General features: G+C 41.1%; 1 protein-coding gene across 10 annotated transcripts in view; it reads left to right on the forward strand.

The window, feature by feature from the left end:
• Cfap20dc (CFAP20 domain containing) overlaps positions 1–17,968 on the forward strand; it is a 236,499-nt gene that overhangs the window by 17,282 nt on the left and 201,249 nt on the right. For all 10 annotated transcript variants that reach the window (NR_197236.1, XR_015638066.1, XR_015638067.1 and 7 more), the window contains 1 exon segment: positions 4,042–4,114. Coding sequence is in view for 6 of the 10 variants with exons in the window: in NM_001431636.1 (NP_001418565.1) it covers positions 4,042–4,114 (73 nt within the window). In the remaining 4 variants the exon portion in view is untranslated.

Raw genomic sequence — 17,968 nt, forward strand, 5'->3', positions numbered from 1 at the left:
AATATTACTTAGAGTGGTTTTAGATGCAGTGCAGATACAAAGAGTCAGTTTACTCTTCCTAGGCCAGGGGAACATATACTGTAGTGGAGTTTATTTAGCATTGCTGACGTACAGATTCAACCCGTCAAATGGTATGAAAGCTCTTATCTTGTCAGACCATCACCACACATGAAAGCCTTTTGGAAATGGCAGAGTTCCTTGTCTAGAGGAAAGGATCTTTCATTCCTGAAATGCTCTTTTTACATGCTCCTCTTTGTGTTTGAAGGGAACAATACTGATTCCACAAGCTTTGTGGCATACATCAGGGACCCTTGAAAGGGGCGATTTCATTTGATCTTGTGTTCTCCGAGCTCTATTTACAGCAGTGCTAGAGACCAGAGAGGCTGGCTGACAGGCTTATTTGAAGTGACCTCATTTCCCATCTCACATTGCTTTTGTGGGTCAGATCTCCAGTTGCCACACCTGTAAATGTGGTAGAACACATTCCTGGAAAATTTTCTAGTTGAGCCTTTCATGTCCACATTTTTGTTTTGCTTACCTTAGAATTTCTCTCTGAACACATGTATGAGCTTGGTAATTTAAAAGAAGTTATTCTTGTATGCGTTGATGAAAATATTAATAAGTATTAATAAACACATTTGGCCAATTGTGTTTGTTTATTGAAAATTTTGGGATAAAAGGTAGATGTGACCTATGTTGCTCAGGAAAGTATAAAACAGTTTACATTAGAAATGTAGAATGTAGGCAGGGAGATCAGTGGAATAGAATTGAAGACCCAGAAGTGAACCCACACACCTATGGTCACGTGATCTTTGTCAAAGGAGCTAAAATCATCCAGTGGGAAAAAAGATAGCATTTTGAACAAATAATGCTGGTTCAACTGGAGGTCAGCATGTAGAAGAATGCAAATTGACCCATTCTTATCTCCTTGTACAAAACTCAAGTCCAAGTGGATCAAAGACCTCCACATAAAACCAGACACACTGAAACTAATAGAAGAAAAAGTGGGGGAAGAGCCTCGAACACAAAGGCACAGGGGGAAATTTCCTAAACAGAACACCAATGGCTTATGCTCTCTCTCTATATATATATTATATATATTTCAAGAAATTACACTTTAGAGAATCAAATAGCCCTATTAAAAAATGAAGTATAGAGCTAGGCAAAGATTTCTCGGCTGAGGAATACCGAATGACTGAGAAGCACCTAAAGAAATGTTCAACAACCTTAGTCATCAGGGAAATGCAAATCAAAACAACCCTGAGATCCCACCTCACCCCAGTCAGAATGGCTAAGATCAAAAACTCAGGTGACAGCAGATGCTGGGGAGGATGTGGAGAAAGAGGAACACTCCTCCATTATTGGTGGGATTGCAAGCTGGTACAACCCCTCTGAAAATCAATCTGGAGGTTACTCAGAAATTTGGACTTAGTACTACCTGAGAATCCAGCTATACCTCTCTTGTGCATATACCCAAAAGATGCTCCAACATATTAACAAGGACACATGCACCACTATGTTCATAGCAGCCTTATTTATAATAGCTAGAAGCTGGAGAGAACCCAGATGGCTTTCAACAGAGGAATGGATACAGAAAATGTGGTACATTTACACAATGGAGTACTACTTGGCTATTAAGAATAATGACTTCATGAGATTCTTAGACAAATGGATAGAGCTAGAAAATATCATCCTCAGTTAGGTAACTCAGTCACAAAGGACACACATGGTATGCACTCACTGATAAGTGGATATTAGCCCAAAAGCTTAGAATACATAAGAAAAAATTCACAGGTCATATGAAGCTCAAGAAGAAGGAAGACCAAAATGTGGATGTTTCATTCCTCCTTAGAAGGGAAAACAAAATACTCCTTGGAAGAAATACAGGGACAAAAAGTGAAGCAGAGGTTGAAGAAAGGTCATCTCGAAACTGCCCCACCTGGGGATCCATCCCATATACCACCACCAAACCTAGTCACTACTGCTGTTGCCAAGAAGTGCTTGCTGACAGGAGCCAGATATGGGTTTCTCCTGAGAGGTTCTGCCAGAGCCCTATTGATACAGACAAGGATGGTTGCAGCTAACCATAGGACTGAACAAGGGGACCTCCAGTGGAGGAGTTAGAGAAAGGACTGATGGACCTGAAAGGGTTTGCAACCCCATAGGAAGAACAACAATATCAACCAACCAGACCCCACCATAGCTCCCAGGGACTAAACCACCAACCAGTGAATACACATGGACCCATGACTCAAGCCACATTTATAGCAGAGGATGGCATCAATAGGAAGAAAAGCCCTTGGTCCTGTGAAGGCTCGTTTCCCCAATGTAGGGTAATGCCAGGATGTTGAGGTGGGAGTGGGTAAGAAAGGGAGCACCCTCATAGAAGCAGGGGGAGGTGGGAAGAGTATGGGAAATGGAGAAAAGGGGATAGCATTTGAAATGAAAATACATAAAATATCCAAAAATAAAATTTTAAAAAAGGAAATAAAAAGAAAAAACAAACAAACAAACAAAAAGAATGGATCAATTTGCATTCTTCCACATGCTGACCTCCAGTTGAACCAGCACCATTTGTTCAAAATGCTTTCTTTTTTTTTTTCTATTGGATGGTTTTAGCTTCTTTTTCAAAGATCAAATGACCATAGGTGTGTGGGTTCATTTCTGGGTCTTCAATTCTATTCCATTGATCTACCTGCCTGTCTCTGTGCAAATACCATAAAGTTTATATCACTATTTCCCTGTCATATAGCTTGAGGTTAGGGATGGTGATTCCCCCAGAAGATCTCTTATTGTTGAGGATAGTTTTCACTATTCTGCTTTTCTGTTATTCCAAATGAATTTGCAAATTGTTCTTTCTAACTCTATGAAGAATTGAGTTGGAATTTTGATGGGGATTGCACTGACTCTGTAGATTGCTTTCAGCAAAATGGCCATTTTTACTATATTAATCCTTAAAGTCTTTATTTCTTTTTTGACTGTGCTTTTGAGTCATAGATAGAGTTGAAGGCATCTCTAAGTTCTATACAATCCTTTACAAATGCAAATTCATTCTTGTCCTGTGTATTTCAGAGGTGTGATTCTTGTGGGGTTTGTTGTCATTTTTTATTTCATCAAGGTTTGAACCCAGGATCTCCTGTATGCCTTGCCTGCCAAATCCTTCCACCACCCATCTATAGCGATACCTTACGAAGGACTGCACTACCACAGCAGTTAAAAGTACAATCAATTGGGAAATCAATCAAAGGTTCAGACCCTGAGAGGGGAGGGAACATTCTCTTCCATGACCTGTGGTAGAGAAACCGTAAAAATCAACTGACTTTGTTTATGCAGTTATAGACTTCGGCTATCAAAAGTGCCACGTGTGTTGGTTCTTTTCCAGATATTTGTATCCATCTAAAACTAGTGGTAGGGAATAAAAGCTACTGGTTCTCAGTGAGAATTAATTAAGAGCGTGTTACAAAGGGGACTGTGAGTGAAACTGCTCCTTCAGCCAGCTCAGTGTGGACACTGTTAAAGACCACACAATCTAGATCTGCTTCACCGAGCCTCCCGCTGTGCTGTACTTGTCAAGATTAGAATCGCTCTTCCTGAGCTACTCTTCTTTATTGAGTTGTTTAGTAAGACTATAAAACTTGTCAGGGAATGAAAATAATTGCCATATGTTTTTATGGTCACGCTGATGACAATCTATAGTTCAAGTGTGTGTGTGTGTGTGTGTGTGTGTGTGTGTGTGTGTGTGTGTGTGCATGTTCTATGCTCACATTCTCTTATGGCATAACAGAAGAGTGAATAAAAATTCTGTTTTGATTTTCATAAAAATTTCACCAGTGCCCCAAAAGGGGTTTTAAATCACACCATCGGTTGATGTTTGATTCAGATGTCATCAGAGTCCTCATCATTCTAGTCAGGTTATAAATCATGCATGTGTTACTCTAGACCTCTCTGCCCTGAGGTGCTAAGCTCTGTGCTGACTGTTTGTTTATTTGTACACGGAAGTGGCCTGAACATTGCATTTTACATATTTTCTCTCTTTTCTAGTTGGACTGATCCAGAGGTTTCTTGTGCTACAGATTTACGTGCCCCTGGGACAGGACTTCTCCACCGAATTACTGTAAGATATCTAGGACGTCTTTGAATGTTTTATGCGCATTAGACATTTGATCAATTGAAGCAGTGCTAGCGTTAATTGCGAATGGCAGGGTTTTTCTCATTGAACAGTAGTGACTTACCAGGTTGATGTGAAGTAAGTAAGATAATTTAATTGTATTTCTTGGATATCGCTGTACTATGTTGTTTCTCGGGAGAAGAAAAGAGGTCTTACCTGTTTCAGAAGATGCAGTGGATTATGATTTTACTTTGTCCTGTGTCTCAGCAGAACTATCGTTGGCTTAATAGTGATTGAAAGACTTCTTAGTACTATTTGCTATATGTAGTTTTGACACATCGGCTCGTTTTGTGAATGCAGAAACGGCTGAGAGTCTGTTTATTTTCATTGACCTTGCAAGATTGTTTAGTAAAAGCGAAGTTAGTCAGTTGAAGTATGTGTCGTGTGAGAGAATAGTGACAATGAAAGTAACATTTAATTTGTAGTTTCATACAGAATTGAGTATTTTCTAAGATTTCATTGCTGAATTTATGCATTTTAAATAAACCATTACATGTTTTGTTTTATTTTTAATTAAAAGCTTTACTCAGTTTAAGTTTAGGTATTTGTCTCCCATATTGGACAAAAGCAAGTTGCTAATAAAGACAGTTTTGTTCTAGCTTTATCAGTGCTCAATGCAAACTAAAAGAGAGAGACAGAGACAAGCAGAGAGGGTACATTCTTAGTATTTGAGAGTTATTAATTATTCTCTGTGTCAGCTAGCTGTCCAAGAATCTGAATTTTAACTTTCAGACAGAGCTTTGTTTTCTTGACTGAAACAGACAAATGGAACGCCATACACTTTGGTTTTACTCAACCTTAAGCCCCTGTGAACTCGTAAGATCTTCTTTTATAATCTTCCATAGCCACCACCATTCCTTAAAATAGTTCTTAGAGAGAGGCGACCAAAGTACCATTTGCTGCTCTTATGGGCCACTTCCTGGTTCCTGCAGAAAAAAGCATTTTCGGGACTCTAAAGGCCCAGGAAGTGCTGCGGAAAGCTTCATGTGCAGCACAGGAGAGAGCGATTTCTGAATTGAAAGAAGGCAAATTTTGTTTCAGACTTGTAAAGCTCTTTCCTTATAAATCTGATTCTGATCTCCTTACCTGGATCTCACCACCCATGCCTTGAGCTTCTTTAAAACAGTGTCAAAGGTGTTCCTAGTCAGCCTTTTGATCAGAGACCTGTGAGTCCCTTGGCTGGACCTTAGAACAGGATTCCTTGCCAATGAGACCTCTTCTTTTCTTGGCACAATTAAGCTTTATTTGTGCATAAGCACTTTCACATATCACCCTAGGCTAGGTGACACGCAGTCTTAGTTAATGTAAATGACAATTGAAGCTTTAATTATCAAGAAGCCAACAGGTATCTTTAACCTGGTCTTAGCAGGAGAGAAAGTGCTACTTAAGTCAATCCAACCGTCTTTGCTGCCATATTGCCATTGCGCTCAGCCCGGTTAAACATGGGAAGCAATTTTGAGATGAGTCGGGATTAATGGTGAGATTGCAAATAATGGTTCTCTGTAATCATTGATTTCTATGTCCACATGGAAAGTGAGTAGATTTTCTAAATGATTCTGGTTCTATAATTCTAGGAAAGTAAATTCTCCTGGACAAAAATGTTAAAATTATTCAGGGATGTGGGTGAGCACTCTGTCCTGGCCAAACTGTGTCAGTTTATTTTGTAGGAATGGAATTTGTTACTAATAGTCAACAGTTCTGTTTCCTGAAGAAATGACAAGGACCATGTTTTCAACAAAAGGGAGACAGAATGATAGATATAGATTTTCCTTCTAACACGTTTTTCCTCCTTGCTGAAATGAAAGAGCTTTCTTTCTGTACCTTTCCTGCTGCAGTGTTCCTAGCAGCATAGCCCTAGGCTATTTTAAATAATGCATTTCTCTAACAAGCTTGGAAAGTCACCTAGCAGAACCATATCTGGCTTCTAAACTCCTCCATTGTCAGATCAGGGAAAGGCATTTTGTTTCACAAAGGTTTTCTGTGATACATCAAGAGCTTTTTCCTAAGTGTAGTCTTGCCTGCTAGTTTAGGAGTTTAGCCATCATTTCCCCAGCCTCTTCCTGTGTCTTCTCTGCTGCCCAGATGATTTATTGTGTCCAGGAGGAGGCGGTGCGCAGGGACTGGGGGATGCTTTACAACAGCAGCTGCTCAGCTTGAGGGCTTCTTCATTCCGTGAGAAATTACTAAAGACCTAGTATTGTCAGGCAGTCCGCTGCCCCAGGGATTTGAAATCCCTTGAGTCTGGGCTGGTCTCCCCACCCTTGCTGCTGTTTTTCCTACTTCCCAAACACCATCGCCTTTGTCCGAGTTGTTCCAGCTTTCCTCTGGACTTCCAGCGTCCTCCCTCTACTGTGGCCACACTGACAGCAGTCACTGATCTGTCTGAAGAAAACAAGTGGGGGTTTCCACGGGTGAGCCACAGATGCACTCCTGTAGCCTTATCCTTCTGTCTGTGTGTGTCCTGGTTTGTCCTCTTCTCTTGTCAGACCCTCCACTCGGAGTGTGTTACTGCCCAGGCACCATGCCTTCCCACTCTCATGGCTCCCTCCTTACAAGTCAGGTGGGGTCCCTTTTTAGATTCTGGTGCGCAATTCGTTTCTGTTCCCAACTCTTCCTAGCCAGCCTCTACTAAGAAGAATTTCTTCTTCCAAAAGGCTATTTTTTAATCCTCCCCTCAAACTAAATGAGACCAATCTCCTAGGCCCCATTCTGACACCTCACTTAATTTCTTTATTGAAACCCTAAAGGAACCAGTTATGGACCTGAGGGACAGAGTTTTGAGGTCCATGAAGACAAGACGCACCATTCTGGCACTTAGCAGTGGTTCTGAAATGTGGGTGCATGGGCAAGATGATGGCACACTACTGTGTGCAGCGTCTAACCCCTCCTCCTCCATTGTACTCTGATAGCAAAAGACCATTCACATCTCAACAAGTGTCAGGGTGACAGAAGAACAAGGTCTGTGAAGAAGAAAGGACATGGACAGATCTGCAGTGGAACTCTGGGGAACTTGGTAGATTATGTCATTTGCCTCATCTACAGAGACAGTACCAAGCCCTCACAGGCACGTTATAGATGCTGAATGAGGACATTAATGCAAAGTAGTAATATTTCTACTTAATGAAACATGGTATATCTAGGACTAACATCATCATCCTGGATAGTTTGCTTATTTTCACTTAATAAATACAAAAGTAAGCTGCCTGGCAGGTGATAACTATTAGCCGTTCAGTCATCGATTAGCTGACGTCTAAACGATGAAGGGCCTGTCAGTGCGTATAGTCCTGTTAATTCCTGAAGCGATGGTTCAGATGCTTGGTTTATGGTGAGGATGGTGCTCCAATTGCTGCCCCCTGGTGTTATTCGTCATCCTGATGCTTCTCTGACCTCAGTCATACAGTGATAGTAGGTAGGCAGGAAGTCCTCCCTTCGAATCTTAGCACAAAATGAAGGTGCAAAGCCTTGTACATCTCCAGGGGCTTCTCATAATGGTATACACAGAAGGAAAGGCCTTCTTGCTGGGCTCTTTCCTCTTCACTCCTTTGAAGGAAATAAATGATTGACTCGAACTTTTCGCTGTTGTTCTTTTTCCTGTTAATCTTCTGAAAATCAAGAATACAACCTGCTCGTTGATTCTTTCCTTTGGTTCCTATTTCGTTTAAACATCAAGGAACAGTATCATTCACCGTCTTGTCCTCATGGCGAAGATGGCATAGACCATCAGAAGATTTAAGGAGGGTTTCACTGCCCCAGCACACATGTTTGGCAGGATAGTGGCGGAATCCTTCTTGAACCGTTCAGTAGGAGTGTCAACCCACAGTTTGGCTGTTGGCCTGTTCCCTCCTTTTTAACAAAGGTCATTCTGATTTGCATCATTTATGGTATCAGTTGCAGTTTTCCAAAGTATTTCAGGGTAACTGTGCCCAGCTGGCCTGAGTAAAGAGCAGCTTTGTAAAACGTTTGTCCTTTGTGTAACTTTGCTAACTGTAGTGCGATGCACGGTCGGTCTGCAGCTGTGGGTGCTGACACCTGGTGCACAGGAGGAGCACCCCATCCTGCGCCGTGGGGAAGACCTAACCGCATCTGGATTAGAAATCCACCGTCGCCCTACCTCACGCCACCAATCACACTGGACGGGTTTGCATTCTTTTGAGCGGACGCCGTTGAGCCGAGTTCTTTTCTCTGTCCTGATTCTGTCATTTTCTCTGTGAGTCTGAGACTTTGGACCATTACGTCACCAATGAATTGACATTACTTTTTTCTCAGCCAGGTCAGCCAGTGCTTTCTCAGTATGTGGGTCGAAGCGCTCTTTGTAGAGGTTAAGGTTCTCAGCCCATGGGTCTAAGACGATGTTATTGCTACAAGGCTTCATATGTTGGGCCCTCAGCTTTGAGGGTGTTGTGTTTAGAATCTGACAAAAGTAAGAAGGAAACACCAGATTGCTTTGTTTTTTAAAGACAGATCCTTAAAACTGTGTAGCTTAAGCATCCTTTGATTCTACCCTACGACAGTCTGACTCTGAAATTATATCTGGATAGAATCTAGAGTTCAGCTCTGGATTTATGTTTATTCCTGAATGTTTCTCTCGTGTTACCCACACCCAGCTGTTTAGCCTTGGGCAGGACACCGACCTGTGTATCTTCGTTCTTCCTCGGTAAGTGGGAATATAAACTGGTTATGGTCATAGTTAATTGTAGACAGTGTTTCTCTGTCTCTCCTAAGAAATTTTAGGGCTGTGTACACTTCAAAGCTGCCTTTCACCGCTCTATGTTATAGAAAATTGAAACATCCTACCAAACAAAGCCCTACCCTCAGGCTAACTTAATGAGGGTCTCACTTGCATGACCTTAGCGAGGCAGACAAAGAAGTCAGAGAAGACTCTGTGCCTGCCTTTCCCTACCTCAGCCACATCAGAAACAGCAGAGCGGCTTGCAGGTGCGCTCCTGTTCCCCTCCTGTACCTGACATCATCGTGGCCTCTTGAAAGCCAGCACAACTGAGAGAATACCTGGATTTTGTGTCTTCAGGTCAGGGTGACATTGGCAAAAGCTTTGGAAATTGTGTCCATTTGACCAAGCACAAGGCATTGTGGGAAATTCACTTTTTTATCTCTTCGGTCATTTTGATGCCTTCCCTTGAGGAGAATAATGGTCTCTGCTTCACTCCCAAGTTACTTGTAAGCAAGACAGTATCCAAACGCAAGGGATTATGTTATTCAATGAAACCCTTTTCTCCTTTAATATTACCACCCGTAACTGCCTGGGATGGGGGGAAATGGCAGTGGCAGCAGCGACAGCAACAGCAGCTGGCTTCACACAAGCGCCGTCTGTCTATCTGAGCACCACTGAATGCTTCCTCACCATTCTGAATGCATCTCAGGTCTCATCCCACGTTCTATTTTTTTTCTCTTTAAAATCATCAGTATTTAAATCTCATTATTTTAATTATGTCCAATTAAATGTACTGCATAATCAGTACACTTTGTTCCATGCATTAGTAAAGAGAGCACTTTAAGGTGCTTTGCATACTGACTTTCATTTGCATGCCTTAAAATAGGTTTCATGTAGAAGTTTTGGATAACATATGTGACAGGTATATAAATCAGGTGTCATATGCTTTACTTGTTAAGCATGCTTATGAAAGGTCTTTCCTTGTGTCTTAATTTGACCTTCTTTACTAATTTAAATGGTCTTCTAGTACACTTTATGTCACCTAGATATTTGTCCAAAATAAAAATGAAATACCAGCAACAGAAAACTTACACATATGTATATAATTGGGAGAATTCTTATTTTGAAAAATCACAGTGAAAGGCTACACATTTTTTAGGCTTCGTTTAGTTAGTAATTGCTTCTTACCGGTAGTCAGGGTGTAAGTCAGGGTCCTGTGGTCAGGACTCCATGGGCTGGCGAGTCACTGGCCATTTTTTAGCGTGGTGATTTTAGACAAGGTGCTGAGTCCTTCGGGTATGACCGCCTCATCTGCACAACGGGGAAGAGACGAATATCCACTTACTGGGATTTATAACCTCTGCATCTCCGTAGATGAGACTACAGCGATACTTAATATCTACAGCACTCATCTGAAATATTTTAAGTTGCCTAAGAACATTTCATGGCACTAGTTCCTGAAGAGAGACACCTGAAGGAGTTTTTCCTCAGAGGCTTGCATCACTGCTGACTCAGGGCCCTCTACCAGAAGGAAACGATGGCAGGGACAAGGAGAGAGGGCGCTCTCCTGCTGTAGTGCTGAAGCTGGGAAGCTGGGTGGCACCCACTGGTAGCCAGAGAGCTCATATCACAGTCTTGGTACCAGCAGAGTCCAGGTGACTAAACCAGAGAGACCACAGATGCGCATTCTGAGGGGACACGGCCAGAGACTGGAAGTTACATGTGATTGACAGAGCTTTGCTGTCTGACACTTTTGCCTGCCCTTTACCGTCCCTCAGTGGGGTCTTTTGGGATGACCTAGCAAGTACAGATCTCCCATTGATCGCTTTTTCTTTTATCTCTGTTCAGGAGGATGAGTCTTCATTGTCACAAAACACAGTTCTGACTGTTATCTATCATCTATCTATCTATCTATCTATCTATCTATCAAACTATATATATATATATATCATCTATTAATCATCTATATATCTAACTATCATCTATCTACCTACTTATCTGTCAGTCTATCTATCATCAGGAAATGTGTTTTCACTGATTTGCATCTCATTCTGTCTCATTGTATTTTGTTTATTCTGATAATTTTAAACATTCAAATAAGATAATTTGAAACAACTACAAAAATATGTTTAGGATTTACATAGTCTTACTAATAAAATATGTAGTCACATTTAATGTTTTTATTAATGGAACATTCATTATATATATGATATATATCATATATAACAGTTTTAACATGAAGATGCTCTTTGTGCATAAGTAATGTCATGGAATTCATCTGGCTTTGATTAACATAGCAAATAGAAAATACAAGGAAAATTCCTACTATGGGGAAATATCATAGCCATAGAGTAATTGATTTTGAAAAAATTCCCATTAATTATGGGTCTTTAAAAAGAAGTGTATTTGTGTGTGTGAGGGTGGGTGCCCTGAAGGCCCGAGGCATCAGGCCTCTGGGAACTGGAGTTACAGGCAGCTGATGAGCCATCAGACATAGGTGCTGGGGACTGAGCGTAAGTCCTCTGCAGGAGCTGTACCCACTCTAAACTGATGATCCATGCTAGCCCCTAATCATGGGCAATCGAACATCTATGTAACCTTTATGGCATTTACGTCACAGTGGCCGTCTTACTTCTGTGCCTCTAAAGCCAGCCCCACCTCTAACCAGAGCATGAGCTATTTAAGAGTCTGAGCAAACTGCACTCTGGTGAGGCTATCATTAAACTTTGAATTTTTTGATCCCATTTGTGAAAGATACTGCAAGGTATTATATTAGGTAGCAGCAAAGCTAGTTGAACTATGTATTGTTTGCAGATCGATAACAGAGTACCCGGTCCATAGCAAGCCATAGATGGTAGTTTCTGGTTCTTTTTTTCGAAATCTTTAAATACCTTTTGCTGCTTTCGGTTTGTTATGTTACGTGCTCCGGCAGCGGGGAGGAGAGAAAGTGTGATGATAAAGGTGGTTCATCTCATTCATAGAAATAAAGTTTCAGAGCTAGGCAAAGGAATGTTTAAAATGATGTGATACTGATTTTGAAATGGGTCTGTATTCCGTTGTTTCAGAAACAACAGTGTAACTTTCCACTTTCAGATCTTACATAGATTTTGAGATGGGCATGTTTGTATGTTAAGGATGAGTACAGGAGCCAGCGCTTCATCAAAGGTTGGGATCCACAGGTATAGCTCAATCGTCTCTTTAAAGCTAGCGAGTAAGACTTCCTTAACTGAAAATGACATCACAAGTTTTGGTCACATTCAAATTCTGTTTTTAAGGTAGCTGGTAATTGATTTTTTCTTTAATTTAAAAAATGATTGGAATCTCTGTTTTAAGTTATAAAAGTTGGTCTTGGGCAGTCTGAGCTCCATCCAAGCTCTCTACAGAGTTGGTTGTCACTGGGCATCGTGAGTTTTCCTGGGGCTGACCCTAGCTAGCTCTTCCTCCTCAGCTTCCTCCATTCCCCTCACATGCTGTAACCACCTTGGTACTGAATGTCTCACATACTCTTTGGTTGTTGGCTCACATTTTCATCCAACCTAGTTTTACTCCTTCACCTTTTAGAGGTGAGCAGTTCTCTAAGGGCAAAGCAGACTGAATGCTGTACTTGTTGCTTCTCTGCTGCGATAGAAAAGCTGACCAGAGGAGAAGGGTTGTTTAGGCTCACGGTTCAGAGGGGATGTAGTCCAGCACGGGAGCAAAGGCACAACAGCGGGAGTGTGAGGCCAGGCTGCCCCTTAGGAAACCAAGAGAAAACAGGAGGAAATGGGGGCCAGGCATTAACCTCAAATTCACTCCCAGGGAATCCCTACTCCCCAAACAACTGGGGACCAAGTGTTCAAATATGAGCCTAGGGGAGATATTTCTCATCAGGTCATATATTGATCCTGGGCCCTCTTGCTGGTCATAGTTTCTGCTTCCTAGGTATCTCCATAGATGTAGACATGATTCTTTGAAGGCAAGGACTACATCTTAGACATTCTTTGTGATCTTTATAAGACCAAGAAGTGCATATGCATGGTGAGTTCTTAACAACATTGGTTGATTGCATTGTGCTGTGGAGAAATGTTTTGATACACGGTGTGTTGCTATCAGTAGGAAAAAAAATACCAGAAGAAAAAGGATCACGTTAAGAACGTAGATGAAAGTAATTAGGAAGGGGCTTTGGTCAGCTTCTCTTCTTCAGTCCTGTGTTTCTGAAAAACTAATGAGTGGCCTTAGTCCCTCTCCCCACTCTCCTCCCGTGTTTGGAGCAAGTTTCTCCTAGCCACACTTCACTGACAGGATGACAACTCTATCAATGGGGAAAGTTACATATGGGGAAGGAGAAGTGAATTTTCTCAAAATAGTCATAAAAGTGATTTTCTCAAGGCTGGACTGAAGCTATGGAGCACAACGTGTAACTGAGATGAAAACTGTTCCTAAGCCTATAGTAGAACTCCCCGAAGACTACTTTAATTAAATCCAAGCAGTTTCTCTGTTTATTGGAAGACTTTAGTGATTTTATGTTTTCTATCTGCTTCATACTTAAAAGGCTATTACAATAAACGGTTCAAAACAATGACAATGAATCCTCAGTGTGGTGGGAGGTGGGCTGCATTTGTTAGCAGTGAACAGAAGCAGCTGCTCTGCTTAATACAGTCTCGCTTTGCCCCTAAGGTTAAATGCTATCGATTTATAATATGGAAATAAAATATCTGAGCATTATTAAAAGTAGTACATTATTATCGATATGCCACAGTGATTTCAAATAAATATACAAATCAGCCATATTTTCACAAGTCGATGTGTTAGCATACCGTTTTCAAAATCTTTAGCCACTCAGTTTTCAGTTACAGGCAATTCATAAATCTTACCAATTTCCCGATTTTCTTTTTTTTCATTTTTATTATTTATTTTTTATTGGTTATTTTTTATTTACATTTCCAATGTTATTCCCTTTCCCTGTTTCCCATCTATAGGCCCCTTATCTTATCCCCCATCCCCATTCTTCTATGACGCTGTTCCCCCTCCCCAACCACCCCCCACATCCTGCCCTGACATTCCCTTACACTGGGGGTCCAGCCTTGGTAGGACCAAGGGCTTCTCCTCCCATTAGTGCTGAACAAGGCCATCCTCTGCTACATGTGCAGCTGGAGCCATGGGTCTGTTCATGTGCACTCTTTGAGTAGTGGTTTGGTCCCTGGGAGCTCTGGTTGGTTGGTATTGTTCTTTTGGGGTTGCAAGCCCCTTCAACTCCTTGAACCTTTCTCGGACTCCTCTAATGGGGACCCCATTCTCAGTTCAATGGTTGGCTGCGAGCATTTACCTCTGCATTTGTTAGGCTCTGTCTGAGCTTCTCAGGAGACAGCTATATCTGATTCCTGTCAGCATTCACTTCTTGGCATCATCAATATTGTCTAGGTTTTGTGGCTAGACTATATATATATATATACTGGATCCCCAGGTGGGGCAAGCTCTGAATGGCCATTCCTTCAGTCTCCGCTCCAAACTTTTTCTCCATATCGCCTTCTATGAATATTTTTATTCACCCTTTTAAGGACTGAAGGATCTTCACTTTGGTTCTCCTTCTTGAGCTTCATGTCATCTATGGATTGTATTTTGGGTAATTCGAGCTACTGGACTAATATTCACTTATGAGTGAGTACATACCGTGTGTTTTTGTTGTTGGTTTTTTATTTGTTTGTTTGTTTTTTGTTTTTTTGTGATTGGGTTACCTCACTCAGGATGACATTTTCTAGTTCCATCCATTTGCCTATGAATTTCATGAAGTCATTGTTTTTGATAGCTGAGTAGTACTCCATTGTGTAAATGTACCACATTTTCTGTATCCATTCCTCTGTTGAAGGGCATCTGGGTTCTTTCTAGCTTCTGGCTATTATAAATAAGGCTGCTATGAACATAGTGGGACATGTGTCCTTGTTATATGTTGGAGCATCTTTTGGGTATATGCCCAAGAGAGGTATAGCTGGATCCTCAGGCAGTTCAATGTCCAATTTTCTGAGGAACCTCCAGACTGATTTCCAGAATGGTTGTACCAGTCTGCAATCCCACCAACAATGGAGGAGTGTTCCTCTTTCTCCACATCCTCCCCAGCATCTGCTATCACCTGAGTTTTTGATCTTAGCCATTCTGACTGATGGAATCTCAGGGTTGTTTTGATTTGCATTTCCCTTATGACTAAAGATGTTTAGCATTTCTTTAGGTGCTTCTCAGCCATTCGGCATTCCTCAGCTGTGAATTCTTTGTTTAGCTCTGTACCCATTTTTAATAGGATTATTTGACTCTCTGGAGTCTAACTTCTTGAGTTCTTTATATATATTGGATATTAGCCCTCTATCAGGTATAAGATTGGTAAAGATCTTTTCCCAATCTGTTGGTTGCTGTTTTGTCCTAATGACAGTGTCCTTTGCCTTACAGAAGCTTTGCAGCTTTATGAGGACCATTTGTCAATTCTTGATCTTAGAGCATGAACCATTGGTGTTTCGTTCAGGAAAATTTCCCCAGTGCCCATGTGTTCAAGGCTCTTTCCCACTTTTTCTTCTATTAGTTTGAGTGTATCTTGTTTGATGTGGAGGTCCTTGGCCCACTTGGACTTAAGCTTTGTACAGGGTGATAAGCATGGGTTGATTTTCATTCAATATGCTGACCTTCAGTTGAACCAGCACCATTTGTTGAAAATGCTATCTTTTTTCCACTGGATGGTTTTAGCTCCTATATATTAAGATGAAATGTTCTATAAATATCTGTTAAATCCATTTGGTTCATAACTTCTGTTAGTTTCTCTGTATCTCTGTTTAGTTTCTGTTTCCATGATCTGTCCATTGATGAGAGTGGGGTGTTGAAATCTCTCACTATTAGTATGTGAGGTGCAATGTGTGTTTTGAGCTTTAGTAAGGTTTCTTTTATGAATGTAGGCGCCCTTGCATTTGGAGCATAGATATTTAGGATTGAGAGTTCATCTTGGTGGATTTTTCCTTTGATGAATATGAAGTGTTCTTTGGTAACTTTTGGTTGAAAGTCATTTTTATTAGATACTAGAATGGCTACTCCAGCTTGTTTCTTAGGACCATTTGCTTAGAAAATTGTTTTCTAGCCTTTTACTCTAAGGTAGTGTCTGTCTTTGTCACTGAGGTGTGTTTGCTGTATGCAGCAAAATGCTAGGTTCTCTTTATGTATCCAGTCTGTTAGTCTATGTCTTTTTATTGGGGGAATTGAGTTCATTGATGTTAAGAGATATTAAGGAATAGTGAGTGTTTCCTGTTATTTTTGTTGTTAGAGGTAGAATTATATTTGTGTGTCTCTCTTCTTGTGGGTTTGTTGCAAAAAGATTACTTTCTTGCTTTTTCTATGGTGTAGTTTGCCTCCTTGTGTTGGAGTTTTCCATCTATTATCCTTTGTAGGGCTGGATTTGTGGAAATATTTTTGTGCAAATTTGGTTTTGCCATGAAATATCTTGTTTCCTCCATCTAAGTTAATTGAGAGTTTTGCTGGATATAGTGGCTTAGGCTGGCATTTGTGTTCTCTTAGCATCTGTATGACACCTGCCCAGGATCTTCTAGCTTTCATAGTCTTATGTTGAAAAGTCTGGTGTAATTCTCATAGGTCTGCCTTTATATGTTACTTGACCTTTTTCCCTTACTGCTTTTAATATTCTTTCTTTGTTTTGTGCATTTGGTGTTTTGACTATGTGATGGGAGGAATTTCTTTTCTGGTCCAATCTATTTGGAGTCCTGTAGGCTTCTGGTGTGATTTTGGGCATCTCTTTCTTTAGGTTTGGGAAGTTTTCTTTTATAATTTTGTTGAAGATATTTACTGGCCCTTTAAGTTGGGAGTCTTCACTCTCTTCTATACTTGTTTTCCTTAGGTTTGGTCTTCTCATTGTTTCCTGAATTTCCTGGATGTTTTGGGCTAGGAGCTTTTTGCATTTTGCATTTTCTTTGACTGTTGTTTCAATGTTTCCTATGGTATCTTCTGTTCCTAAAATTCTCTGTTCTATCTCTTGTATTCTGTTGGTGATGCTTGTGTCTATGATGCCTGATCTCTTTCCTAGGTTTTCTATCTCCAGGGTTATCTCCCCTTATGATTTCCTTTTTGTTTCTATTTTCATTTTTAAATCCTGGATGATTTTGTTCAATTCCTTCACCTGTTTGTTTGTGTTTTTATGTAATTCTTCAAGGTATTTTTGTGTTTCCTCTTTAAGGGCTTCTACTTGTTTACCTGTTTTGTCCTGTATTTCTTTAAGGGAGTTATTTATTTCCTACTTTAAGTCCTCTGTCATCATCATGAGATGTAATTTTAGAGCCAAATTTTGCTTTTCTGGTATATTGGGATACCCAGTATTTGCTTTGGTGGGAGATGATGCCAAGTAGTCTTGGTTTCTGCTGCTTAGGTTCCTGCACTTGCCTCTCGCCATCAGGTTGTCTCTGGTGTTAGCTTGTTTTCTTGTCTCTGACAGTGGCTTGACCCTCCTGAAATCCAGTGTGTCAGCACTCCTGTAGACCTGTTCTCTTACAGGTGGATCTGGATACAGAGAGCTGTGGGACTAGTTCAGCTCTGGGTGCACTCAGAAACCAAAAGGGTCCTGTCCCAGACCGCTCCTGGGTTTGTGTGTCACCCAGCAGATTGCTTGGATCAGAAGATTTGGTCTTATCTCTGCTCTCATGTGTGTCAGTACTCCTGTTGACTGCCTTTCAGCTCTGGGCTCAGCATTCTGTGTGTGTTATATGCACATTTGTGGGTGTGTAACCTAAGCTACACATGTGGAGGCCTATACAAGAAATCAGCTACCTTTTTCTGTCACCTTCACTCTTGAGAATGGGTCTCCTTAACTGGAAGCCTGGCGCTTCACCATTTCAGCAAAGCTGTTGTCCAACAAGCTCTCAGATTCAGCTCTGTTTACAGTGCTCTCACCCCCAATGCTGGGTTTACAGCCATGCCGGTCTTTTCACAGGGATGCTGGGAAACCAAACTCAGGTTCTCATGCTTCTAAAGTAAGCACTTGATAACACATTGAGCCATCTCTTCAGCCCACAACACTCAGGCTTCTTAGTGGCACGGCTAGGTCTAAATCCTAGACTCCTGGCTAACTGACTTTCTAGTCTCTTACCCCACAAAACACACACACACACACA

The sequence above is a fragment of the Rattus norvegicus genome, chromosome 15 (assembly GCF_021556685.1).
Source record: "Rattus norvegicus strain SHRSP/BbbUtx chromosome 15, alternate assembly SHRSP_T2T, whole genome shotgun sequence".
Classification (NCBI taxonomy): domain Eukaryota; kingdom Metazoa; phylum Chordata; class Mammalia; order Rodentia; family Muridae; genus Rattus; species Rattus norvegicus.